Raw genomic sequence first — 25759 nt, 5'->3', positions numbered from 1 at the left:
GTCTTCCATCAGGTCTTCCATCAGGTCTCCCACCAGGACTCCCACCAGGACCCCCATCAGGTCTACCGTTAGGACTCCCACCAGGACTCCCATCAGCCTTCTTCCCCCACCTCTACTGCCTGCAGGGCCTCCAGGGCCTCCAGCCCCAACTCCCCAACGGGCCCTGGCCCCCCCTCTCCATGCCGGAGGACTTCCTGCGCCTGGTCCGCCCGCCGTACTCCTACTCCGCCCTCATCGCCATGGCGATACAGAGCGCGCCCGAGCAGCGGCTGACGCTCAGCCAGATCTACCGGTATGTCGCCGATCACTTCCCCTTCTATGGCCGCAACAAGGCCGGCTGGCAGAACTCCGTCCGGCACAACTTGTCGCTCAATGACTGCTTCCGGAAGGTTTCCCGCCACGAGAACGACCCAGGTGAGTCTCCAGGTGCAGCGCGGGGCCACGCTCTTATTTTGTTAACCTGACTCCACTTCCTGTAAACAGGAAGTGGAGTCAGGTTAACAAACTAAAGTAGAACCGTAAAGTATTTCTCTTGTATTCTGGTGAAATGTGAAGATACATAGTTTCTAAAATACTTATTCTCCTCCTCTTCCTCTTCCTCCTCTTCCTCTCTGCAGGAAAAGGAAACTACTGGACTCTGGACACAAACTGTGAGAAGATGTTGGACAACGGAAACTTTCGCCGCAAGAGGAAGAGGAAGGCGGATAGCGAGGCCACTGTGAAGACACCCTCCTCCTCCTCCTCCTCCTCCTCCTCCTCCTTTTCATCTGACTCCTCCTCGTCAGAACCTAGCCCTAAGCTTCCCAGCATGCACTGCGGCGTCGGCAGCAGCACTGAGTTCCCCGCGCTCTCAGACGCTCCCCTGGACTCCCTCCTGCCTCCTCTTCCTCCTCTACCTCCTCACCCCAGCTCCCCCTCGCTGTACATGCAGTACCCGGACCTCGCCTCCTCCCCTCCCCCTCAGGGGTACTTGTACTCCCCCGGCGCCGTGGTGCCGCAGTGGGACCCCTGCAGCTCGTCCCAGGCCGGCTCGCCGCCGCTCTACGTGGACCTGCAGACGGCGTCCTGCTTCCTGCCGGACCTCCAGGAGGCCCAGCAGCTGCAGGCCCAGTGCGGGCCTCTGTTCTCCGGCGCCTCTCCGGCGCTCCGGTTCCCTGAGGGAACGTTGAGCTGGTAGAACGTTTGAATGAGCCGTGACGAGAGACAGAATGCTTGTATTTATCTTTGTTCTCAAAGTTACAAAAGGGGGTGAATGTGTTTTCTTTTTATAGTGTAAATATAAGTTTAATGTGTTTAAAAAATAAACAATATGAGTATATTTTATGTGGTCTTTTTCTACAAATGAAGTCCTCAAATGGTCAGAACTAACAAGCTGAGATTAGTTTAGAGACAAAGAACAAAACATTCATCAAATTACATTTAATCAACGATAATTGCAAATTTATGAGAACACAGAACGAAATAGAAGATAAATAAACAATACTGTAAATAAATGTGTTGATAATAAACCAACCACCACATCGCCGTCAGAGGGAGAAGAATAACTTTATACAATCTGAAATAAAGTACACAGAAGAAACACAGAAGAAAATCAAAAATCAATTGTTGAGGAACTAATCCTCAATCTGTTATGCAAACTTTTGTAACTTCTCAAACAGGCTTACATCACCGTTAGCTGCTAAAACAGGCTAACATCACAATTAGCTTCTCAAACAGGCTAAAATCACCGTTAGCTGCTCAACAAGCTAACATCGCCGTTAGCTTCTCAAACAGGCTAACATCACCATTAGCTTCTCAAACAGGCTAACATCACCATTAGCTTCTCAAACAGGCTGACATCACCATTAGCTGCTCAACAAGCTAACATCACTGTTAGCTGCTCAACAAGCTAACATCGCCGTTAGCTACTCAAATAGCACATATAAGCCACACCAGGAGCTGCCTCTCTCTCTCTGACCCCAGGTGGACTTTAGCCTCCTAAGTTGAGGCATACTTGCCGTGGGTTTTACCCTTTTGTTTTGTACTCCAGGTCCAGCTCCAGAGAACCCCACTTCCCCGTGGAGCTTTCTGGATGGGGGTTGTGCATTGAGACGCTAGAGACGCTGACTGCCACTGATGTTTTATTTACGTCACTAATTTACTCTTATTTATGGTTTTGTTTTGCTTGGTTTGCATGGTTTTATGTTTATTAGTTAATTCAGTTACCCTTTTTAGTTTTTAACCTATTTGATGTGATGGTCGTCTTGTATTTTAATACCCTGTCAAAGAGTTTCTTGTTGTAATAAATGTTGTAATCTTGGTAATCCTTGGTCTCATTAAGCCATCTACTGTCACACGTATCCTTATAAACTGCGAGCACTTTAGTGGTTTTGAGCTGGTGTTAAAGGTGCTGTACAAAGTATAATTTGAACCCGATCCGGGCCTTGGTCACGTTAACATCACCGTTTGCTTCTCAAACAGGCTAACATTGCCGTTAGCTTCTCAAACAGGCTAACATCACTGTTAGCTTCTCAAACAGGCTAACATTACAGTTAGCTTCTTAAACAGGCTAACATCACCATTAGGTTCTCAAACAGGCTAAAATTACAGTTAGCTTCTCAAACAGGCTAACATTACAGTTAGCTTCTCAAACAGGCTAACATTACAGTTAGCTGCTCAACAAGCTTACATGACCATTAGCTTCTCAAACAGGCTAACATCACCGTTAGCTGCTCAACAAGCTTACATCACCATTAGCTTCTTAAACACGCTAACATCACCGTTAGCTTCTCAAACAGACTAACTAGCTTCGTAAAGAAAATAGAGAAAAAAATACGGGCTGTTTCAGTAAAAGAAACACAGTAGTTTATAATAAAGAACACAATAGATTATAATAAAGAACACCATTATTATTATCAGCCGCTTATCCGGGGTCGGGTCGCGGTGGCAGCAGGTTCAGCAGGCCGACCCAGGCTTCCCTCTCACCCGCAACACTTTCCAGCTCATTCTGGGGGATCCCGAGGCGTTCCAAGGCCAGCCGGGAGATATAATCCCTCCAGCGTGTCCTCGGTCTTCCCCGGGGTCTCCTACCAGTTGGACGTGCCTGAAAAACCTGTAATGGGAGGCGTCCAGGAGGCATCCTGACTAGATGAACCACCTCAGCTGACTCCTTTCGACACGAAGGAGCAGCGGCTCGACTCCAAGCTCCTCCTGATGTCCGAGCTCCTTACCCTATCTCTAAGGGTGAGCCCGGCCACCCTGCGGAGGAAGCTCATTTCGGCCGCTTGTATATATATAATAAAGAACACAGTAGTTTATAATAAAGAACCCAGTAGATTATAATAAAGAACACAGTAGTTTATAATAAAGAACTCAGTAGTTTATAATAAAGAACTCAGTAGTTTATAATAAAGAACACAGTAGTTTATAATAAAGAACACAGTAGATTATAATAAAGAACTCAGTAGTTTATAATAAAGAACACAGTAGTTTATAATAAAGAACACAGTAGTTTATAATGAAGAACACAGTAGATTATAATAAAGAACACAGTAGATTGCAGGTCTACAGTCCTTTTAGTTCACATGAGAACCTTTCAACAAATAAACAAACAAACAAACAAGGCTGCAGTTGAAGGATCTGCTGAGTCATGTGATCACAGGGCGTAAACAGCTGACTCAGCAGATAACGAGCTGCAGTCAGCGGAGCTCCTTTTTCCCACAGACAGTGAAGTGGAAATCTCCTTCGACTGATCTCAGGCCAGTGCCCGACCACCACGTCTGAGGAAGAAGAACACACATCGGTGGTTGAAAGCAACAAATATGTTGAAAACTGTCTCAAACAATAATTTCCCTTAAATAAACAAACAAAACCACCTCAACTCTCTTGTTCTGGAGCTTTCGTCTTCATCAGCAGTGTATTTTGTACTTTGGATATTATTAATGGTATATCAGGTAATTACCATAAGCTCCAACATACTGCGGACATGTAAAGTAACTTTAATAATTCTCCAGAAGTTCATGAAATAAAGTTTAACATCGTTTTGAGTTTTCTCTGATTGAAGCTTCATGTTAAAGTTTGTGTTTACACGTCACAACTATCAGCTGATCAACAGATCAATACTGCTGAGACTAGCTGTTTACACACAACATGAGGCGAGAGAGAGAGTGTGTGTGTGTGTGTGTGTGTGTGCGTGTGTGTGTGTTTGTGTGTGTGTGTGTGTGTGTGTGTGTGTGTGTGTCCTGAGGACAGAGATGTCTGAGGACGTGTGGAGTGTAAACAAGCGACACACTTACAGCCTCATCCATTAATCACACACACACACACACACACACACACACACACACACACACACACGCACGCACGCGCACGCACGCACACACACACACACACACACACACACACACACACACACACACACACACACACACACACACCCACATGAAACCACAGGATTTGAATAGACTGGGTGGTGTGCATAGTCACAGTTATTTTAGTGTCACCAGAACACTGAGAGAATTATGTTATAAAAATATGAAACACTGAGCAGGTAGAGAACAGAGTACCTGAACAGGTAAAACACCGTTTTCTTTTCATCTTTACGACCTAAAACCCCAAAGTCCGTTATTTATTTATGAATTCATATTAATTATCCAGTCAGAAGTGAAGCTGAGTGTCAGTCTCTGGTCTCAGAGTTTACCTCCAACATGTCCCCTGTCCAGGCGGAGCAGGTTATTATTATTTTACCATGGATACCACCATAACTGCCATAACGTCCTGATCACATCTGTGTGTGTGTGTGTGTGCTCCTGTCTCAGCTTGTCTCCCCTAGAAGAACTTTACCACTTTCAGTTTCCCACAATCTGTGAAAATAAAAAAGAAGTTCCTGCCGACGCTTCATTCATAAATTAATAAATTCATAATTCATATTCAGACGCGCCCTTTGTTGTGAACCACTGCTTTATGAATAATGTATTATTATTATTATTTTATTGACATTATGACCCTTCAGCTCTCCAGCGCCCCCATGTGGAGGCTTTGTCTGTAAAGGAGCTCCTGGTGTTTGAGGGATTTATTTAGCGGACTGTTAAGCAGAGTTTAAAGTCAACTAATGCAACATGAAAGTGATGAACACATTAATACAATAATATATTATTTATAGTATTCTGCATCTTTCACTTCCGGTACTTTCAGTACATGATGACGATACTTTTGTACTTTAACTTCTGTGAACTTGCAGGATTTATACTTGAAAGAGAGTACTTCTACACCGAGTTATTTGTACTTTACTGCAGTAAAACATCTGAGTACTACTTACAAATACTGCCGTGTATTGTACATATCACAGTAAAACAGTGACGAGCATTGATGAGTTAACGTCTTGCTCAAGGGCACGTCGGCAGGCGGTGACAGAGCTTCTTGCAGAGCGTGGCGGCGTGTGTGGTCGACCCCCAAACTGCCAGGCCCACGGCGGGCCTCACATTTGCATAACGTCACTCACACACACACACACACACACACACACACACACACACACACACACACACACACACACACACACACACAGACACTGTGTCTGTGTGTGTATGAGCTGAAGCAGAACACACACCCGAGACAGAAAAGACGAATAGCCTTTAAATCCAGTGAGACCAGCAGCCAATAGGAGGAGCTCCTTCGAGGTCATGCTGGTACCCGGACAGCCTTCATGAAGACGACCCGTATGGTTCCTGTCGCGGCCGTTAAAGTGAAACCACATCTCATCCAGTTCAACCCCTCTGACCCCCGACCCCCGACCCGGTCCTTTTCCACTCCGGTGAGGAACTGTCCCCCTTCAGGAGGTTTTGTCTCCTAGAACCTCTTTAAAAACCTGCAGAAGTACAAAGAACTACAAAGACATTTTTTAAGCTCACTTAAACGTTTAAAAAAATAGCTGAAAACGTTGCAAGGTCTCCTAGAACCTCTCCAAGGACCCTGGGGGTCTCCTGAAACACTTGTCACACTACCTCAAGGACGCCTGCAGCGCCCTGAAAACCACCAGCAACCATCACATTTAATTTTCGCTGGAACCGTCCGACTACTAGTTGGTGACCCGGTTCCTGTTGACTCGGTTCAAGAAGAACGCTGATATCCCTTCAAGGGCCCTTAGAACCATTTTAAAGACACCTGAATCCACCAACAACCTTTTGAACGTGTTTAAGGATACAGAGAACCCGTTTGAGCACCGCTAGAACCTCCTCAAGGACTGCTAGAACTTATTGAAAAACCCTTAATCCACCTCAAGGTCCCCTTGAACCTTCTCGAGGACCGTTAGAATTTATTGAAAAACCCTTAATCCACCTCAAGGTCCCCTTGAACCTTCTCAAGGACTGTTATAATTTATTGAAGGACCCTTAATCCACCTCAAGGCCCTCTAGAACCTCCTCAAGGACTGTAAGAACTTATTGAAATACCCTTAATCCACCTCAAGGCCCTCTAGAACCTCCTCAAGGACTGTTATAATTTATTGAGAGACCCTTGATCCACCTCAAGGACTGTTAGAATTTATTGAACGACCCTTAATCCACCTCAAGGCCCTCTAGAAACTCCTCAAGGACTGTTATAATTTATTGAGAGACCCTTGATCCACCTCAAGGACTATTATAATTTATTGAGAGACCCTTGATCCACCTCAAGGACTGTTAGAATTTATTGAACGACCCTTAATCCACCTCAAGGCCCTCTAGAAACTCCTCAAGGACTGTTAGAATTTATTGAGAGACCCTTAATCCACCTCAAGGCCCTCTAGAACCTCCTCAAGGACTGTTATAATTTATTGAGAGACCCTTAATCCACCTCAAGGACTGTTAGAATTTATTGAGAGACCCTTGATCCACCTCAAGGACTGTTAGAATTTATTGAGAGACCCTTGATCCACCTCAAGGCCCTCTAGAAACTCCTCAAGGACTGTTAGAATTTATTGAGAGACCCTTAACCCACCTCAAGGTCCCCTAGAACCTCCTCAAGGACTGTTGGAATTCATTGAAGGACCCTTAATCCACCTCAAGGTCCTCAAGGACCATTGGGACTTCTTGAATTACCTCTGCTATCTGCACCAGGTCCTTGAAACTGTCCAACATCCAATAACTCTTGGAACCCTTTGACAGAACCCTAAAACCTGCCACCCCTGGAACACTGCCTTGCAATGCTAGAAACCTCTTAAACATTGCTGGAACCGAATCCGCCAAATTAGTGGAACCTTTAAAACTAATTATATATAACAGAACACTAATTGAATGACTCAAGCCACATTAAGGAGCTATAACACAACCTCAAAGGTCTCCTGGAAGTGAACTGAACTGAGGAACCCTGACACACGAGGAACCCCAAAACCCCTCAAATCTCCTGGTCCGCTTCCTATCGGTCCGTCGTGGAAAGCTTCTGTTGCCTGCAGCTCGACGCCGATGACAGGAGTTTATGAACATCACAGCCGAGAGACGAGGAGGACGAGTCTGGACAGGAGGAGTCCGCCTTCAGCACAAACCTGTTGAGAAAACTTTTCATGTTCTCAGGCTGAAGGATCTCAACACTTCACCACACCTGCTCTGGCAGTTCATCGACACGTGGAGGACCTGCATCGCGTAGATTTACTGACGAGATATCAACGTCCCCAAAACCTCCTCAAAGGCCACTTGAACCTCACCAAAAAAACAGAAACCATCGTGTTGGGTTCAGGTCATTGCAACACCTGGACCAACCAGAGGGGTATATATTCCTTTTTATTTCATAGGTCCATATAGCAACAAACACAAATACAACAACAATATATAAAATACAATGAAACACAATACGAGGACACGGGTATACTCATTGCAGTTAAAAAGTCTCTTGTGGTTAAAAACATACAGAGACACTTGTTCCAATGTTTCCAGAAACAAGAGGAATACCTCGTATCACTGTTGACTCAGTTAAGACTTTTATATTTACATTTTCTGAGTCATTTAATCTACATTTGAATTTGTAAATAAAATTCCTCAGCACAGCATGGAAAGTGGGAACATTACGAGTCACAAACATGACTTCACTCGTCCATCTGGGAACTTGAGTAAGATTCTGAAAGATCATTAAATGCACCTGAATCCTTCAATTTCATGTTGCCTTATTATAGTTGCACCATAGGTATAAGTGTATATAGAGGAGTACAGCACCTCTAAAGAGAGCAGTTTTAACATCCTCTGTACACATGACATTTACGTGGCAGCATATTGGCTCGTGCATAAAGTTTGCAACACTTTGCACATCGTCATCATCACTTCATCATCGCTTTGGTCATTCCTGATGATGAGACCCAGATATCTGACCACATTTAGCTCCTGGTCTCCCATAAATAAAGGGGAATGTAGCTTTGGATGCTCCTTGGTTTTAGCTATCATGATGACACTCTTTTTAGAGTAGAATTATATCACATGACACCAGACCTTGAGCAGACTGTATAGCAGCGCTGTGAGGAGACGGGACCACTAAGTCGTCAGCGTATCAGGTGTTCATAAGACTTTCCCCCGCCACACATCCTGTCTTACACTCTTTTATCTTCTTAGCCGCCTCGCTCTTGAAATTTGACAAACAGTTTAAAATGATTAATTCGATCAAAAGCTTTCGATGCCTCCAGATAACACACATATTGCGGTGTTATGTCTCCTGGACTTACTACCAGCTTCCTTCAGTGCATAAATACATAGGTCTGTGCTATGTATACTTGATGATCAGTGGCTATTATGTACTCTTGAAGCCTGTCTGAGAGAATGTGTTCTAGTACTTTAGAAAGTACACTGGCCAGAGCAATTGGTCGGTAGTATTCAATGCTGGATATTTTACCGGTTTTATTTTTGATTACTGGCACTAACGAAACAGTCAGCATAGAGTCATGGTATGAACCAGAAGCAAGGACTTCAGATTTAATAAAGTTTTGTTTGCAACAAAAAGCCCAGAAACCCCTTTAGGACCCCTTAAAACTCCCCTCAGCAGCTCTGGGTTTTCCTGTTCGATCTGGGAGATGAGATTTGATGCAACCAAGAACACACGTTACTAATTTCCTCTCATAAACTTCAAGGACAACTTTACTTGAAATGCAGATTATATATGTAATTATTAGCAGGGCCACAGCAACCTGTGGATGTGAACCCGTCAGCCAAGTCCTGCTCACGGTCGGTGTCCTCATAGTCCATGTAGTCATAGAGCGCTTCCTCCAGAATCATCATTACATATCACTCTTTGGTTTTTCAACCACAATGCACAGTTTATTCTCATATACGCTCTGTGTGCCTCAGCCGGATCTCATGGTCCAGTACACAGGCCTCCCACTGGGACGCTACTCTCCTTGACACCTCATACAATCTGACTCATCTTTAAGAAGTCCTGGAGACTCAAAAGGTTTTGGTTTGGGCCCTTTTAAGGAGTGATGCGACCCATCTTTAACGCTGTCCCACCTAGTTAGCCTTTATTTACCAGCGGGGAAGAACTCAAGACCAGTACAGGGTTCATACACATTTTGACCAGTGGATTTCCATGACTTAAAAAACAAATTTCAATGACTTTAAACCAATGGGTTTCCATGACTTTTGAATTTGGTTTAAAGTCATGGAAATCCACTGGTCAGAATGTGTATGAACTCGGAATTTCCATGACTTTAAACCAAATTTCCATTACAAACATTTAGTGAAGTCTGGGTGTAAACAGTAAAAAGTGAGTAAATGTAGTATTTAAACTAACAATGAGAACACAAAGCATACAGTAAACCTTAAATGACACAAATGAATGAGACAATAGTTTGATTAAAAGAATAAACATTTATATAGATGCCTGTATGCATGCCTGCTTATATTTTGAGTCTTTTTAAAAGCATATTCATTATGTCAAACTCAGCATTAATGAACGACATGAACACATGAATATAACACATTTACATGAACACATGAATATAACACATTTACATGACTTTTACTAAACCTTTGAGATTTTATTTTTTTCAAGGACTTTTCCTGGTCTGGAAATAACCATTTTAAACTCCATGACCGTATGAACCCTGCAGTAAAAGTACAAAGTATTGGTCGGCTAATAAACTAACAGGAGTTCAATAGTGACAACAGCGCCATCGTGTGGTCGGAGGTCAAAGGTCATCTTTACGAGTTACTGTGACTCAACACTGCCACCGTGTGGAGAACCATCATGTGAAGGATACGTGTCCACTAGATTATTTTAAGCAATTAGATCGAGTTTTAGAACATTAGATCAGGTATTACATAATTAAATCAGGTTTTAGATCCTTATATCGGTCATGAGGACAGACCTTATTGGAAACTTGATTTGACTGAATGTTTGCTGCTAAACTAAAGTCACATTTTATGTTCAGCTGAACTAAAGTTAGACAAGCTTTAGAAATCAATATTAAAAACACGAGTTTGTAAAATGAATCCCTACATGGTTTAAATGGAAGAGGATAACTAAAGTGAAACAGAGCCGGCAGACATGGAGTCAGTTCACATTCCTTTTAATTACAAAACCAACTGAAACATTTTAAAAACACAAAGAAACATAAAATGCTCAAAAACAAACTGTCCATCAGGATTTAATGAAAAAGCAAAAAGTCATGGAAAATAAAAATTTTGATCAAACAGTTATTTTACAGTCCGACGTCTTAAAACCAGGAAGTATTTACAGTTTTCTGTCCGGCGTCGTTGTGTCTCGTCATCGACCTGAACAACAACAACAAACACATTATTGATCATTTTACTGACATTTATCATGGTCAGTTAGCTTAGCACAAAGACTGGGAGCAGAGGGAAACTGCTAGCCGAGCTCCATCCTGTTTATTGCTCACCGATTGGCCGCAGCCTCAGAGCGGTTTGGGCAGGCCGGACACCTCCGACACGCACTCGTCGTACGCGGCCTGGTAGTCCTCGTGCGGCTTGATCAGGATCACGCAGGTCGGCCTCTTGGAGCCGGCGGACGAACCCAGATCCTGAAACCAGAGAGAGAAGCGTCGCTTAGTCACATGACGACAAACAAACATGGCCGCCACCACACGAGTGTTTTGAAGAGACGACACTTTGCACATCTGGACTACTAAGATAGAGATGGAGGCGCAGGGCCGCGGGGTCGCGACCCGGAGGCCCAGACTCACCCCTTTGGAGGGGATGAAGGCGTAGGGCAGGCTGCGGTCCTCACACATGACGGGCAGGTGGCAGTACACGTCGATGGGCAGCGTGTCGGCGGCCATCACCACGATGCTGCGGGGACAAAACAAACGTCACGGGCGGCACAAGTGAGGCTGACGGGGGTCCTTGAACGCATCGCGGCGGCCTCTCACCCTTTCTCCCCCTTATTGATGAACTTCTGGACTTCTTTCACTCCTCGGCGGATGTTCTTCACTTTGGAAGCTGGAAACAAAACAAAAACACGTTAAATTCAACAAACGGCTTTAACAGAATCACACGTTCCTTCACTGGCTAGAGCGCTCACGCCTCTGCAGGAAACAGGAAGTGGCGTCCTGAGAGAAACACCAAACTAATCTGAGCAGCAGATGGGATGAGTCCAGACACCTGCACAACATCTCTTCCACCACCGAGTCACGAGTTAAAGGGAGGAGCCTATGAACCAGCCTGGAGTTACTGGACTAACACGAGGAACTCAGTTTAATATGAACAGTTCACAAGAAGGAGTAGGAGTAGAAGTAGAAGTAGAAGTAGTAGTAGTAATAGAAGTAGTAGTAGTAATAGAAGTAGTAGTAGTAGAAGTAGTAGTAGTAGAAGAAGTATAAGTAGTAGTAGTATAAGTAGTAGTAGTATAAGTAGTAGTAGTAATAGAAGTAGTAGTAGTAGTAGAAGTAGAAGTAGTAGTAGTAATAGAAGTAGTAGTAGTAGAAGTAGAAGTAGTAGAAGTAGAAGTAGTAGTAATAGAAGTAGAAGTAGTAGAAGTAGAAGTAGTAGAAGTAGAAGAAGTAGAAGTAGTAGTAATAGAAGTAGAAGTAGTAGAAGTAGAAGTAGAAGTAGTAGTAGTAATAGAAGTAGTAGTAGTAGAAGTAGTAGAAGTAGAAGTAGTAGTAATAGAAGTAGTAGTAGTAATAGAAGTAGTAGTAGTAGAAGTAGTAGAGGTAGTAGTAGTAGAAGTAGAAGTAGTAGTAATAGAAGTAGTAGTAGTAGAAGTAGTAGAAATAGAAGTAGTAGTAGTAGAAGTAGTAATAGTAGTAGTAGAAGTAGTAATAGTAGTAGTAGAGGTAGTAGTAGTAGTAATAGAAGTAGTAGTAGTAATAGAAGTAGTAGCAGTAATAGAAGTAGTAGTAGTAATAGAAGTAGTAGTAGTAGTAATAGAAGTAGTAGTAGTAGAAGTAGTAATAGTAGTAGTAGAGGTAGTAGTAGTAGTAATAGAAGTAGTAGTAGAGGTAGTAGTAGTAGAGGTAGTAGTAGTAGTAATAGAAGTAGTAGAAGTAGTAGTAGTAGAAGTAGTAATAGTAGTAGTAGAGGTAGTAGTAGTAGTAATAGAAGTAGTAGTAGTAATAGAAGTAGTAGTAGTAGTAGTAGAAGTAGTAGTAGTAGTAATAGAAGTAGTAGTAGTAGTAATAGAAGTAGTAGTAGTAGTGGTAGTAGTAATAGAAGTAGTAGTAGTAATAGAAGTAGTAGTAGTAGAAGTAGTAGAGGTAGTAGTAGTAGAAGTAGAAGTAGTAGTAATAGAAGTAGTAGTAGTAGAAGTAGTAGAAATAGAAGTAGTAGTAGTAGAAGTAGTAATAGTAGTAGTAGAAGTAGTAATAGTAGTAGTAGAGGTAGTAGTAGTAGTAATAGAAGTAGTAGTAGTAATAGAAGTAGTAGCAGTAATAGAAGTAGTAGTAGTAATAGAAGTAGTAGTAGTAGTAATAGAAGTAGTAGTAGTAGAAGTAGTAATAGTAGTAGTAGAGGTAGTAGTAGTAGTAATAGAAGTAGTAGTAGAGGTAGTAGTAGTAGTAATAGAAGTAGTAGTAGTAATAGAAGTAGTAGTAGTAGTAGTAGAAGTAGTAGTAGTAGTAATAGAAGTAGTAGTAGTAGTGGTAGTAGTAATAGAAGTAGTAGTAGTAGTAGTAGTAGTAGTAGTAGTAGTAATAGAAGTAGTAGTAGTAGTGGTAGTAGTAATAGAAGTAGTAGTAGTAGTAGTAGTAGTAATAGAAGTAGTAGTAGTAGAAGTAGTAGAGGTAGTAGTAATAGAAGTAGTAGTAGTAATAGAAGTAGTAGTAGTAGTAGTAATAGAAGTAGTAGTAGTAGAAGTAATAGAAGTAGTAGTAGTAGAAGTAGTAGAGGTAGTAGTAGTAGTAATAGAAGTAGTAGTAGTAATAGAAGTAGTAGTAGAGGTAGTAGTAGTAGTAATAGAAGTAGTAGTAGAGGTAGTAGTAGTAGTAATAGAAGTAGTAGTAGTAGTAATAGAAGTAGTAGTAGTAGTAATAGAAGTAGTAGTAGTAGTGGTAGTAGTAATAGAAGTAGTAGTAGTAGTAGTAGTAGTAGTAGTAATAGAAGTAGTAGTAGTAGTGGTAGTAGTAATAGAAGTAGTAGTAGTAGTAGTAGTAGTAATAGAAGTAGTAGTAGTAGAAGTAGTAGAGGTAGTAGTAATAGAAGTAGTAGTAGTAATAGAAGTAGTAGTAGTAGTAGTAATAGAAGTAGTAGTAGTAGAAGTAATAGAAGTAGTAGTAGTAGAAGTAGTAGAGGTAGTAGTAGTAGTAATAGAAGTAGTAGTAGTAATAGAAGTAGTAGTAGTAGTAATAGAAGTAGTAGAGGTAGTAGTAGTAGTAATAGAAGTAGTAGTAATAGAAGTAGTAGTAGTAGTAGTAGTAGAGGTAGTAGTAGTAGTAATAGAAGTAGTAGTAGTAATAGAAGTAGTAATAGTAGTAGTAGAAGTAGTAGTAGTAGAGGTAGTAGTAGTAGTAATAGAAGTAGTAGTAATAGAAGTAGTAGTAATAGAAGTAGTAATAGTAGTAGTAGAGGTAGTAATAGTAGTAGTAGAAGTAGTAGTAATAGAAGTAGTAGTAGTAATAGAAGTAGTAGTAGTAATAGAAGTAGTAATAGTAGTAGTAATAGAAGTAGTAGTAATAGAAGTAGTAGTAGTAGTAGTAGTAATAGAAGTAGTAGTAGTAGTAATAGAAGTAGTAGTAGTAGTAATAGAAGTAGTAGTAGTAGTGGTAGTAGTAGTAGTAGTAATAGAAGTAGTAGTAGTAGAAGTAGTAGAGGTAGTAGTAGTAGTAGTAGTAATAGAAGTAGTAGTAGTAGTAGTAATAGAAGTAGTAGTAGTAGAAGTAGTAGTAATAGAAGTAGTAGTAGTAATAGAAGTAGTAGTAGTAATAGAAGTAGTAGTAGTAGAGGTAGTAGTAGTAGTAATAGAAGTAGTAGTAATAGAAGTAGTAGTAGTAGTAATAGAAGTAGTAGTAGTAGTAGTAGTAGAAGTAGTAATAGTAGTAGTAGAGGTAGTAGTAGTAGTAATAGAAGTAGTAGTAGTAGTAATAGAAGTAGTAGTAGTAATAGAAGTAGTAGTAGTAATAGAAGTAGTAATAGTAGTAGTAGAAGTAGTAGTGATAGAAGTAGTAGTAGTAGTAATAGAAGTAGTAGTAGTAGTGGTAGTAGTAGTAGAAGTAGTAGTAGTAGTAATAGAAGTAGTAGTAGTAGTAATAGAAGTAGTAGTAGTAGTAGTAATAGAAGTAGTAGTAGTAGTAATAGAAGTAGTAGTAGTAGTAATAGAAGTAGTAGTAGTAATAGAAGTAGTAGTAGTAATATATTAGTAGTAGTAATAGAAGTAGTAGTAGAAGTAGTAGAAGAAGCAGTAGTAATATATTAGTAGTAGTAATAGAAGTAGTAGTAGTAGTAATAGAAGTAGTAGTAATAGAAGTAGTAGTAATAGAAGTAGTAGTAATAGAAGTAGTAGTAGTAATATATTAGTAGTAGTAATAGAAGTAGTAGAAGAAGCAGTAGTAATATATTAGTAGTAGTAGTAATAGAAGTAGTAGTAGAAGTAGTAGTAATATATTAGTAGTAGTAGTAATAGTAGTAGTAGAAGAAGCAGTAGTAATATATTAGTAGTAGTAATAGAAGTAGTAGTAGTAGTAATAGAAGTAGTAGTAGTAGTAATAGAAGTAGTAGTAATAGAAGTAGTAGTAGTAGTAATAGAAGTAGTAGTAGTAGTAATAGAAGTAGTAGTAGTAATAGAAGTAGTAGTAATAGAAGTAGTAGTAGTAATATATTAGTAGTAGTAATAGAAGTAGTAGTAGTAGTAATAGAAGTAGTAGTAGTAGTAATAGAAGTAGTAGTAATAGAAGTAGTAGTAATAGAAGTAGTAGTAGTAGTAATAGAAGTAGTAGTAGTAATAGAAGTAGTAGTAGTAATAGAAGTAGTAGTAATAGAAGTAGTAGTAGTAATAGAAGTAGTAGAAGAAGTAGTAGAAGAAGCAGTAGTAATATATTAGTAGTAGTAATAGAAGTAGTAGTAATAGAAGTAGTAGTAATAGAAGTAGTAGTAGTAGTAATAGAAGTAGTAGTAGTAGTAATAGAAGTAGTAGTAGTAGTAATAGAAGTAGTAGTAGTAATAGAAGTAGTAGTAGTAATAGAAGTAGTAGTAGTAATAGAAGTAGTAGTAGTAATAGAAGTAGTAGAAGAAGTAGTAGAAGAAGCAGTAGTAATATATTAGTAGTAGTAATAGAAGTAGTAGTAGTAGTAATAGAAGTAGTAGTAATAGAAGTAGTAGTAGTAGTAATAGAAGTAGTAGTAATAGAAGTAGTAGTAGTAGTAATAGAAGTAGTAGTAGTAGTAGAAGTAGTAGAAGTAGCAGTAGTAATATATTAGTAGTAGTAATAGAAGTAGTAGTAGAAGCAGTAGTAATATATTAGTAGTAGTAATAGAAGTAGTAGTAATAGAAGTAGTAGTAGTAGTAATAGAAGTAGTAGTAATAGAAGTAGTAGTAGTAGTAATAGAAGTAGTAGTAGTAGTAATAGAAGTAGTAGTAGAAGTAGTAGAAGAAGCAGTAGTAATATATTAGTAGTAGTAATAGAAGTAGTAGTAGAAGCAGTAGTAATATATTAGTAGTAGTAATAGAAGTAGTAGTAATAGAAGTAGTAGTAGTAGTAATAGAAGTAGTAGTAGAAGTAGTAGAAGAAGCAGTAGTAATATATTAGTAGTAGTAATAGAAGTAGTAGTAGTAGTAGTAATAGAAGTAGTAGTAATAGAAGTAGTAGTAGTAGTAATAGAAGTAGTAGTAGTAGTAGTAGTAGTAGAAGTAGCAGTAGTAATATATTAGTAGTAGCAATAGAAGTAGTAGTAGAAGTAGTAGAAGTAGCAGTAGTAATATATTAGTAGTAGTAATAGAAGTAGTAGTAGTAGTAATAGAAGTAGTAGTAATAGAAGTAGTAGTAGTAGTAATAGTAGTAGTAGTAGTAGTAGAAGTAGCAGTAGTAATATATTAGTAGTAGTAATAGAAGTAGTAGTAGAAGTAGTAGAAGTAGCAGTAGTAATATATTAGTAGTAGTAATAGAAGTAGTAGTAGAAGCAGTAGCAATATATTAGTAGTAGTAATAGAAGTAGTAGTAGAAGTAGCAGTAGTAATATATTAGTAGTAGTAATAGAAGTAGTAGTAGTAGTAATAGAAGTAGTAGTAATAGAAGTAGTAGTAGTAGTAATAGTAGTAGTAGTAGTAGTAGAAGTAGCAGTAGTAATATATTAGTAGTAGTAATAGAAGTAGTAGTAGAAGTAGTAGAAGTAGCAGTAGTAATATATTAGTAGTAGTAAGAGAAGTAGTAGAAGAAGCAGTAGTAATATATTAGTAGTAGTAATAGAAGTAGTAGTAATAGAAGTAGTAGTAATAGAAGTAGTAGTAGAAGTAGTAGAAGAAGCAGTAGTAATATATTAGTAGTAGTAATAGAAGTAGTAGTAGTAGTAATAGAAGTAGTAGTAGTAGTAGTAGTAGTAATAGAAGTAGTAGTAGTAGTAATAGAAGTAGTAGTGGTAGTAATAGAAGTAGTAGAAGAAGCAGTAGTAATATATTAGTAGTAGTAATAGAAGTAGTAGTAGTAGTAATAGAAGTAGTAGTAATATAAGTAGTAGTAGTAGTAATAGAAGTAGTAGTAGTAGTAGTAGTAGAAGTAGCAGTAGTAATATATTAGTAGTAGTAATATAAGTAGTAGTAGAAGTAGTAGAAGAAGCAGTAGTAATATATTAGTAGTAGTAATAGTGGTAGAAGTAGAAGTAGCAGAAGTAGAAGTAGTAATATAAGTAGTAGTAGAAGAAGCAGTAGTAATATATTAGTAGTAGTAATAGAAGTAGTAGTAGTAGTAGAAGAAGCAGTAGTAATATATTAGTAGTAGTAATAGTAGTAGAAGTAGAAGTAGCAGAAGTAGAAGTAGTAATATAAGTAGTAGTAGAAGAAGCAGTAGTAATATATTAGTAGTAGTAATAGAAGTAGTAGTAGAAGAAGCAGTAGTAATATATTAGTAGTAGTAATAGTGGTAGAAGTAGAAGTAGCAGAAGTAGAAGTAGTAATATAGTAGTAGTACTAGATGGATCAGGACTCGGTCCTTTAGCCAGCACGAGGCAGCCCTGCACCAACAGAGGCGCGTGCAGACACAGACACGCGGCTGCACGCGCCTCAGGAGGACATTTAATGATCGGTTTCATGCCGAATTGATCGGAAGAATGAAACACATGGAACCATAACTCGCTCGTTGATCCGCTACATCTGCAGTCCGGTCTGCTCTCACCCTTCTTCACGCATTTGTAGAGCTTCTTGCTGAGCTTCCTGGAGGCCAGCGGCTGCGCGATGGCGTTCACGTGCGCGATCAGCTCCTCGTAGGACTTCTCGTTCCCGGCGGCCTCCGCGGCCTCCGGCGCCTCCTCGGCCGTCTTCTCCTTCTTGCTCTTCCCCATGTGTGCTCGGTTAAGGGTCGGTGGCTCGAGCTCTGGTCGGACGTGTGCTCGTCGCTGCTGCTCGCGGGGAACCGACACGTGTTTGAGTGGTTTCTTCTTCTGCGGTTTGGTCTGACGAGAGGATGCCACAGCGCCTCCAGCGGCCCGGACGGAGCAACGACCGGCCCTTTCAAAATAAAAGACCAGGCTGCAAACTGCACGGAAGTGTGTTTTCACCTTTTTAGATATTTGTACTTATATTTCAGTCAAAACAAGTATAATAAACAATACAAATTAATAAAGCAAATAATATATGTATATGTATAGCTATAAAATGTATATTCTATAAATATACATACATGTATATACTGTAAATATTGTATATACATATATTTATATATACTATCATACCACCATACACGTATATATTTATATCTATATATACTGTAAATATAGTATATATAGTATATCTATATATATATAGATATACTATATGTACAGTATATATGTAGACAATGTGTAGAGAGAAGAAGTATAATAAATAATAATAAATATTTAAAAAGTAAATTATACATAAAAATCCTCAGCATGGAAAGTGGGAACAGTACGAGTCACAAACTGCACCACAGGTAGGCTGTATAGAGAGGAGTACAGTATATATATATATATATATATATATATATATATATATATATATATACTAGATATATAAAATCATACAAAACCAACCATGTTGAGAGTTCATGCCATCTGATCGAAAGTAATGGACTTAATAAAAAAATTCAGATTCATCTTTTTAAATATTATCTCGGTTCTTTATTTCATTTTGTTTCTGTTGTTTCTTTTTAATGAGTCTCTCTTTAGAATCAAAATATAATATTTTATTAAGTAAAAACAGACGTATTTAGTTGGTGTAGAAATATTACATTTGGACAAAAGGAACAAATCATTTATGTCAAATTAAAAAAAACAAGTATAATCTTTTTGATAAATATCAAAGAAAAATACAAGAATGTAAAAAAAAATCTTAAATTAAATATATGCAAATCAGAAAGTTAAAAGAAGTTCAATGAAGAGACGTTTTGGAAACAATATTTTAAAAGGCACCACTTTGAGTTACAACCAATGAGAGTACACGTCTGAGTCACAGCTGAAGTCATCAGCGGCGGATGAAGTCATCAGCGGCGGATGAAGTCATCAGCGGCGGATGATGTCATCAGCGGCGGATGAAGTCATCAGCGGCGGATGATGTCACCCAGCGTGGTGGGAAGCGTCCTGTACTTCATCTCTCTGGACATCTGACACCAAACACACGGAACACAGAAGCACGAGGACAAGCAGTCCTTGCACAGACTACCCTGAAGACACAGACAAGTACACACATGAAGTACAAGTACACACACTGTGCACAGATTACCCTGAAGACACAGACAAGTACACACATGAAGTACAAGTACACACACTGTGCACAGATTACCCTGAAGACACAGACAAGTACACACATGAAGTACAAGTACACACACTGTGCACAGATTACGCTGGAGAAACAGAGAAGTACACACATGAAGTACAAGTACACACACTGTGCACAGACTACCCTGAAGACACAGACAAGTACACACATGAAGTACAAGTACACACACTGTGCACAGATTACGCTGGAGAAACAGAGAAGTACACACATGAAGTACAAGTACACACACTATGCACAGACTACCCTGAAGACACAGACAAGTACACACATGAAGTACAATTACACACCCTATGCACATACTACCCTGAAGACACAGACAAGTACACACATGAAGTACAATTACACACCCTATGCACATACTACCCTGAAGACACAGACAAGTACACACATGAAGTACAAGTACACACACTGTGCACAGACTACCCTGAAGACACAGACAAGTACACACATGAAGTACAAGTACACACACTGTGCACAGACTACCCTGAAGACACAGACAAGTACTCGTAGAAGAAGGATAAGAAGATGAAGATGAAGGAAAGGTTGAAAAAGAAGAAGAAGAAGAAGAAGAAGAAGAAGAAGAAGAAGAAGGAGAAGAAGAAGGAGAAGAAGAAGGAGAAGTTTGTCCTCACCCGGATGCCGTAGCGCTGCCGCACGTGGACCCTCATGGACATGGTGATTGGTCGGATGATGCCGCAGACGTCCAGCAGAGGGAAGCAGAGGCTGTGACCCAACAACCTGCTGGTCTTACAGGCGAAGCAGGGACAACACCAGAATCCATAGCAGCCTGGAGACCAACACACACACACACACACACACACACACACACACACACACACACACACACACACACACGTTTTAGTTAAGTTAATTAAAGATTCCATGCCATTATCCGAACCGCTTATGTTATTCAGGGTCGGGGGCGCCGATTCCAGCTGACATTGGGCTTATCTCAGGGCATATATATATATATATATATATATATATATATATATATATATATATATATATATATATATATCTATATATATATATGTATATATATAATATTATTATATATAACACAACTAATGATAACAACACTAATAATAATACTATAACTACTACTAATGACAATAATAACACTAATAACAATACTACAAATACTACTAATGACAATAACAACACTAATAATCACAATAATAACAATAATACAGCTCCCACAGGGACAATAACAACACTAATAATCATAGTTACTGTACACTCGTTTGTTTCCAGGCAGCATTCACAGATCCCAGACGTCCACTCGTCTTCCTCTGAGGAGGAAGCACTGTGACCCGGAGGCTGTTTGTTCACCACCATACTCATTCTCACTCCTGTGAATCACACCTTCATCTTATCAATAGTCAGTATGGATCAATGACTTCACCTGAATACAGATATATACGCTAAAACTACAGAAGAAGAGCGCTCTGTCTTTTCTGCGTGTTTCTGACTGAGAGACGAGTTTCAGACGAACCGGTTCGACCGGACGAGTTTCTCTTAAAGTATGAAGCAAATACCTTCTAGCCTTCAGACACTACATTACCCATGAGGCTTAGAGGCATACTGCACCCACAGCTGACTTCAGATGGGCAAAAGGGCCAAAGATGATGAAGATGATGGGAAAAAACAACGTGGTGTTTCCTTCAGCGCTGCGTCCTTGTACCCTTCTGTCCTGTGTCCTCGTTCTCTTACGCCCTATATTCTTGTTACCTTCTGTCCTGCATCCTTGTACTCTTCAGTCCTCCGTCCTTGTTCTCTTTCATCCTGCATCCTTGTACCCTTCCTTCCTGTGTCCTCATTCCCTTCCGTCCTGCATACTCGTTCCCTTCCGTCCTGCATCCTCATTACCTTCTGTCCTGCATACTCGTTACCTTCCGTCCTGCATACTCGTTCCCTTCCGTCCTGCACACTCGTTCCCTTCTGTCCTGCATACTCGTTCCCTTCCGTCCTGCATACTCGTTCCCTTCCGTCCTGCATCCTCATTCCCTTCTGTCCTGCATACTCGTTACCTTCCGTCCTGCATACTCGTTCCCTTTTTTCCTGTGTTCTCGTTCCCTTCTTTCCTGAGTCCTCATTCTCTTCTGTCCTGCATACTCGTTCCCTTCTTTCCTGTGTTCTCATTCCCTTCCGTCCTGCATACTCATTCCCTTTTTTCCTGTGTTCTCGTTCCCTTCTTTCCTGAGTCCTCATTCTCTTCTGTCCTGCATACTCGTTCCCTTCTTTCCTGAGTCCTCATTCTCTTCTGTCCTGCATACTCGTTCCCTTCTTTCCTGAGTCCTCATTCCCTTCTGTCCTGCATACTCGTTCCCTTCTGTCCTGCATACTCATTCCCTTCTTTCCTGAGTCCTCATTCCCTTCTGTCCTGCATACTCGTTCCCTTCTGTCCTGAGTCCTCATTCCCTTCCGTCCTGCATACTCGTTCCCTTCCGTCCTGCATACTCATTCCCTTTTTTCCTGAGTCCTCATTCCCTTCTGTCCTGCGCACTTGTTCCTTTCTTTCCTGAGTCCTCATTCCCTTCTGTCCTGTGTCCTCATTCCCTTCTTTCCTGAGTCCTCATTCCCTTCTGTCCTGAGTCCTCATTCCCTTCCGTCCTGCATACTCGTTCCCTTCCGTCTTGCATACTCGTTCCTTTCTTTCCTGAGTCCTCATTCCCTTCTTTCCTGAGTCCTTATTCCCTTCTGTCCTGCATACTCGTTCCCTTCTTTCCTGCGTTCTCGTTCCCTTCTGTCCTGAGTCCTCGTTCCCTTCCGTCCTGCGCCCTATGAATCATGGGAGTTGTAGTTTTGTTCATGTGACTTTTTATTTTCTAAAGAGCTTCAACATGAAACAAAGACACATTTTCACATTTAGTGAATATTCAAGTTTTTTCCTTTAATCTGATGAAAGACAATATTCACAGGTCAGGGGCGGAGCTACGGGGTCAGCAGGTCAGGGGGTGGAGCTACGGGGTCAGCAGGTCAGGGGGCGGAGCTACGGGATTAGCAGGTCAGGGGGCGGAGCTCCGGGGTTAGCAGGTCAGGGGGCAGAGCTACGGGGTCAGCAGGTCAGGGGGCGGAGCTACGGGATTAGCAGGTCAGGGGGCGGAGCTCCGGGGTTAGCAGGTCAGGGGGCAGAGCTACGGGATCAGCAGGTCAGGGGGCGGAGCTACGGGGTCATCAGGGCAGGGGGTGGAGCTCCAGGGGGGTGGAGCTCCAGGGTCAGAAGTTCAGGGTAGTTGTTCTTCACGGCCGACTCCCGACTGTGGAGCTGCAGGCCGGAGGAGGAGAACTGGACCGAACCGAGGACCGGCTGGCGGGCGCTGAAAGACAGAAGTTGTGGGAATTACCCACAATTCATAGCATTGTGACACCAGACTCAGGGTTAACAGTTGGAACTTCTTCTTGTCCAGGAGACAGGTAGAAGATCCAGAAGTAGAAACCATTGAAGCCAGTTGGTTGAGGTTGATGTAAAACAGCAGCTGCCCTAAAGAAAATGCAGGGAATGCAGAGAAGGGTGTAAGACTATAAGACACACTTCTTCCTCTTCCCTTTGGGGGAGTGACCGCATCACGAAGTCGGTGGGGTATTTGTGTGAGTTTCGAGTGTTGAACACTTCGTTTATACCGTAGAGGGACAAAGACACAGTCTGAACGGGAGAAGGGACAATGTGTACGATGTGTACTGTACCTTTAAGGCTGGGAGGTTACGAGATTCTCCGGTTCACATTGCGACATTTCCGTCCCATCATCATCATCATCATCGTCATCGTCGGCTCTCTGAATGTCAAACCTCAGAGTTTCTGTTTGTGGTGACAAACACCTTCAGAAGATCTGATCTCAGTTCAGCTGCGACCACAAACGGAACCCCGAGGTTCCCTATTTATCAGGAAACAACAAACGAAACTCAGAGATGAGAGCTGCAGTTATTAACGTCTGAAGGAACGAGAGAATAGGTTTCTCAATCTGTGAGTCACACGACAGAACTCACCTTTTGCAGAGTCGCCTCTTGGTGAGCACTGCAGAGACACAAACACACAAACATACAAACACACAAAAACACACAAACACAAACACACAAACACAGTCACTTAATTTCATCTCAAAGGAGGAGATCCAGTGGGTCCTCTCTGCTGGTGAAGGAGGCATGGAGCCATCAATGTTTTATTTTGAAACTCATATCTCTAACTACATTTTATTTTGAAACTCATATCTCTAACTACATTTTATTTTGAAACTCATATCTCTAACTACATATTATTTTGAAACTCATATCTTTAAATATTTTTTATTTTGAAACTCATATTTTTAAATATGTTTTATTCTAAAACTCATATCTTTAACTATATTTTATTTTGAAAGTATTATCTTTAACTACGTTTTATTTTGAGACTCATATTTATAGCTACATTTTATTTTGAAAGTCATATCTTTAACTACGTTTTATTTAGAGACTCATATCTTAAACTACGTTTTATTTTGAAACTCATATCTTAAACTACGTTTTATTTTGAAACTCATATCTATAGCTACATTTATTTTGAAACTCAAATCTTTAACTACGTTTCGTTTTAAAACTCATATCTTTAATTACGTTTTATTTTGAAACTCATATCTTTAACTACGTTCATCGTTCTCACAGCAGCGTCCAGCGGCGGGATCAAACCACAAAGCGGTTCAAGGCTTTGAGGACGTCACTTTAAAACGTTCACACAGAAACTGTAAAAGAACAAAAACATAAATGTTGTCCAGAACGACACAGAATAAGGATACGAGAGAGGAGACGACAAGAAAACAAGGATACGAGAGAGGAGACGATAAGAAAACAAGGATATGAGAGAGGAGACGACAAAGAAACAAGGATATGAGATAGGAGACGACAAGGAAACGAGGATACGAGAGGAGATGACAAGGAAACAAGCATACAAGAGAGGAGACAACAAGGAAACAAGGATACAGAGAGGAGACGACAAGGATACGAGAGGAGACGACAAGGATGCGAGAGGAGACGACAAGGATACGAGAGAGAGGAAACAACAAGGAAACAAGAATACGAGAGAGAAGACGACAAGGAAACAAGGATAGGAGAGAGGACATGAAGAATCATGTGATACATTCGTACGGACGCTGTGTTTAGATGAACCGTGTGAAACAGACTGAGGTCATGTGACAGATGGAGGTCATGTGACAGATGGAGGTCATGTGACCACTCACCGATGACGAGGACCGCCGCTGTGGCCAGAAACACCAACCCGACCCTAACCCACACCAGAACCAGGCTCACACTGCTGCTGCCCTGTGACGCAAAACAAAAATGAAATAATGAAATAAAATATAACATAGAATCGTATAATCCACAGTCGTCTCCACAGTCTTGAACTTGTCCAGCTGCAGGTTGTTCTGACCACACCAGAGGACCAGCTGTTCAGCCTCCGTCTGTACACAGACTCACCACCGGTCCCGATGAGGCCGACGACCGTTGTGTCGTCTAAGAACTTCAGGAGTTCAACAGACTCAGCACCCTGAGGTCGTACTGTCACGCCGACTTGAAAAATATTACACCTTTAATCATTTCTGAAGACCAGACTGGTTTTATAAAAGATTGTCACTCATTTTCCAACATCCGCAGGTTACTGAAGATAATTCACACTTCCCACTTGTTCCGGAAGCAGTCGTCTCATTAGACGCTGGAAAGGCTTTTAACTGGATTGAGTGGGAGTATCTATGAAAGGTCCTTCAGAAATACGGTTTCGGTGATGTTTTCACCTCCTGGGTTAGACTTTTATATTCCTTTCCGCAAGCATGCGTTAGCACCAACTAACTGCGTTCCCCATCTTTCTCTTTAACGAGAGGCACGCGCCAAGGATGCCCACTTTCCCCCTTGCTTTTTGCAATTGCGATAGAACCACTGCATTGAAATCATCTCCACTTTTGCGGGGAGTACGGCGGGGAGGGATAGAACATTGTGTATCACTGTACGCCGACGACCTGTTGTTGTATGTGAATGACCCAGTGGTATCTTCTCCTTCAATCGAATCGATTCTGATGGAATTTGGTTCTTTTTCAGGATATACATTTAATTTAAAAAAGAGTGAATTGTACCCAATAAACAATTTGGCTTGTCAGATTCAACAATCTTCATTACCTTTTGTTTAGCCAGTTCAGGTTTCAGGTACCTTGGTGTGAACATAACCCGCAGTCTGCCTCTCTTCATACAGCCAACTTTAACCCCTTGGTTGAAAATATGAAAAATGACCATGTTAGATGCCCCTGTCACTACCTGGCAGGGTGCAGTCTATAAAATGAAAGTATTCATCAAATTGCTGTACTTGTTTAGATGTTTACCAATATTCTTGCCAAAATCTTTTTCAATCTATTGACAGAATTATCCTAAAGTTTATCTTGAGCCTTTCTCCAACGCCGAGGGACATAGGT

General features: G+C 40.6%; 3 protein-coding genes across 3 annotated transcripts; 1 reads left to right on the top strand and 2 right to left on the bottom strand.

The window, feature by feature from the left end:
* Window positions 1-179: 179 nt before the first annotated feature.
* Window positions 180-1177, top strand: foxi3a (forkhead box I3a; the record flags this gene model as incomplete). Its single annotated transcript, XM_079237199.1, has 2 exons — window positions 180-414; window positions 618-1177. The coding sequence occupies 2 exons, from the start codon at window positions 180-182 to the stop codon at window positions 1175-1177; spliced, it is 795 nt and encodes a 264-aa protein (XP_079093325.1).
* A 9313-nt stretch (window positions 1178-10490) lies between these two features.
* nhp2 (NHP2 ribonucleoprotein homolog (yeast)) lies at window positions 10491-17963 on the bottom strand. Its single transcript, XM_079214335.1, has 5 exons — window positions 17707-17963; window positions 11321-11390; window positions 11135-11240; window positions 10832-10972; window positions 10491-10706 (listed from the first exon to the last, which is right to left on the bottom strand). The coding sequence occupies exons 1-4, from the start codon at window positions 17870-17872 to the stop codon at window positions 10847-10849; spliced, it is 468 nt and encodes a 155-aa protein (XP_079070461.1). The 5' UTR covers window positions 17873-17963; the 3' UTR covers window positions 10491-10706; window positions 10832-10846.
* Window positions 17964-18691: 728 nt separating this feature from the next.
* On the bottom strand, window positions 18692-20738 carry LOC306752884 (cornifelin homolog B-like). Its single transcript, XM_079236713.1, has 3 exons — window positions 20567-20738; window positions 19958-20112; window positions 18692-19209 (listed from the first exon to the last, which is right to left on the bottom strand). The coding sequence occupies exons 1-3, from the start codon at window positions 20670-20672 to the stop codon at window positions 19087-19089; spliced, it is 384 nt and encodes a 127-aa protein (XP_079092839.1). The 5' UTR covers window positions 20673-20738; the 3' UTR covers window positions 18692-19086.
* Between the last annotated feature and the right edge of the window lie 5021 nt (window positions 20739-25759).

This window comes from Taurulus bubalis (assembly GCF_910589615.1).
Source record: "Taurulus bubalis genome assembly, chromosome: 2".
In the NCBI taxonomy this organism is placed as follows: Eukaryota; Metazoa; Chordata; class Actinopteri; order Perciformes; family Cottidae; genus Taurulus; species Taurulus bubalis.
Note: the sequence above shows the minus strand (reverse complement) of the source record. Positions and strands in the feature narration are given on the sequence as shown.

Bases quoted from the DNA above. Each gene is read 5' to 3' on its own strand.
- nhp2 (XM_079214335.1), bottom strand. From the start codon at position 17,872: ATGGGGAAGAGCAAGAAGGAGAAGACGGCCGAGGAGGCGCCGGAGGCC. The intron at 11,391-17,706 runs GTGAGAGCAGAC...TTTTGTTTCCAG, and splicing joins CTACAAATGCGTGAAGAAGG to CTTCCAAAGTGAAGAACATC. The intron at 10,973-11,134 runs GTGAGTCTGGGC...CTCTGGTTTCAG, and splicing joins CCTTCATCCCCTCCAAAGGG to GATCTGGGTTCGTCCGCCGG.
- LOC306752884 (XM_079236713.1), bottom strand. From the start codon at position 20,672: ATGAGTATGGTGGTGAACAAACAGCCTCCGGGTCACAGTGCTTCCTCC. The intron at 20,113-20,566 runs GTACAGTAACTA...GTTGGTCTCCAG, and splicing joins CTGCCTGGAAACAAACGAGT to GCTGCTATGGATTCTGGTGT. The intron at 19,210-19,957 runs GTGAGGACAAAC...CTGTGTCTTCAG, and splicing joins GGCAGCGCTACGGCATCCGG to GGTAGTCTGTGCAAGGACTG.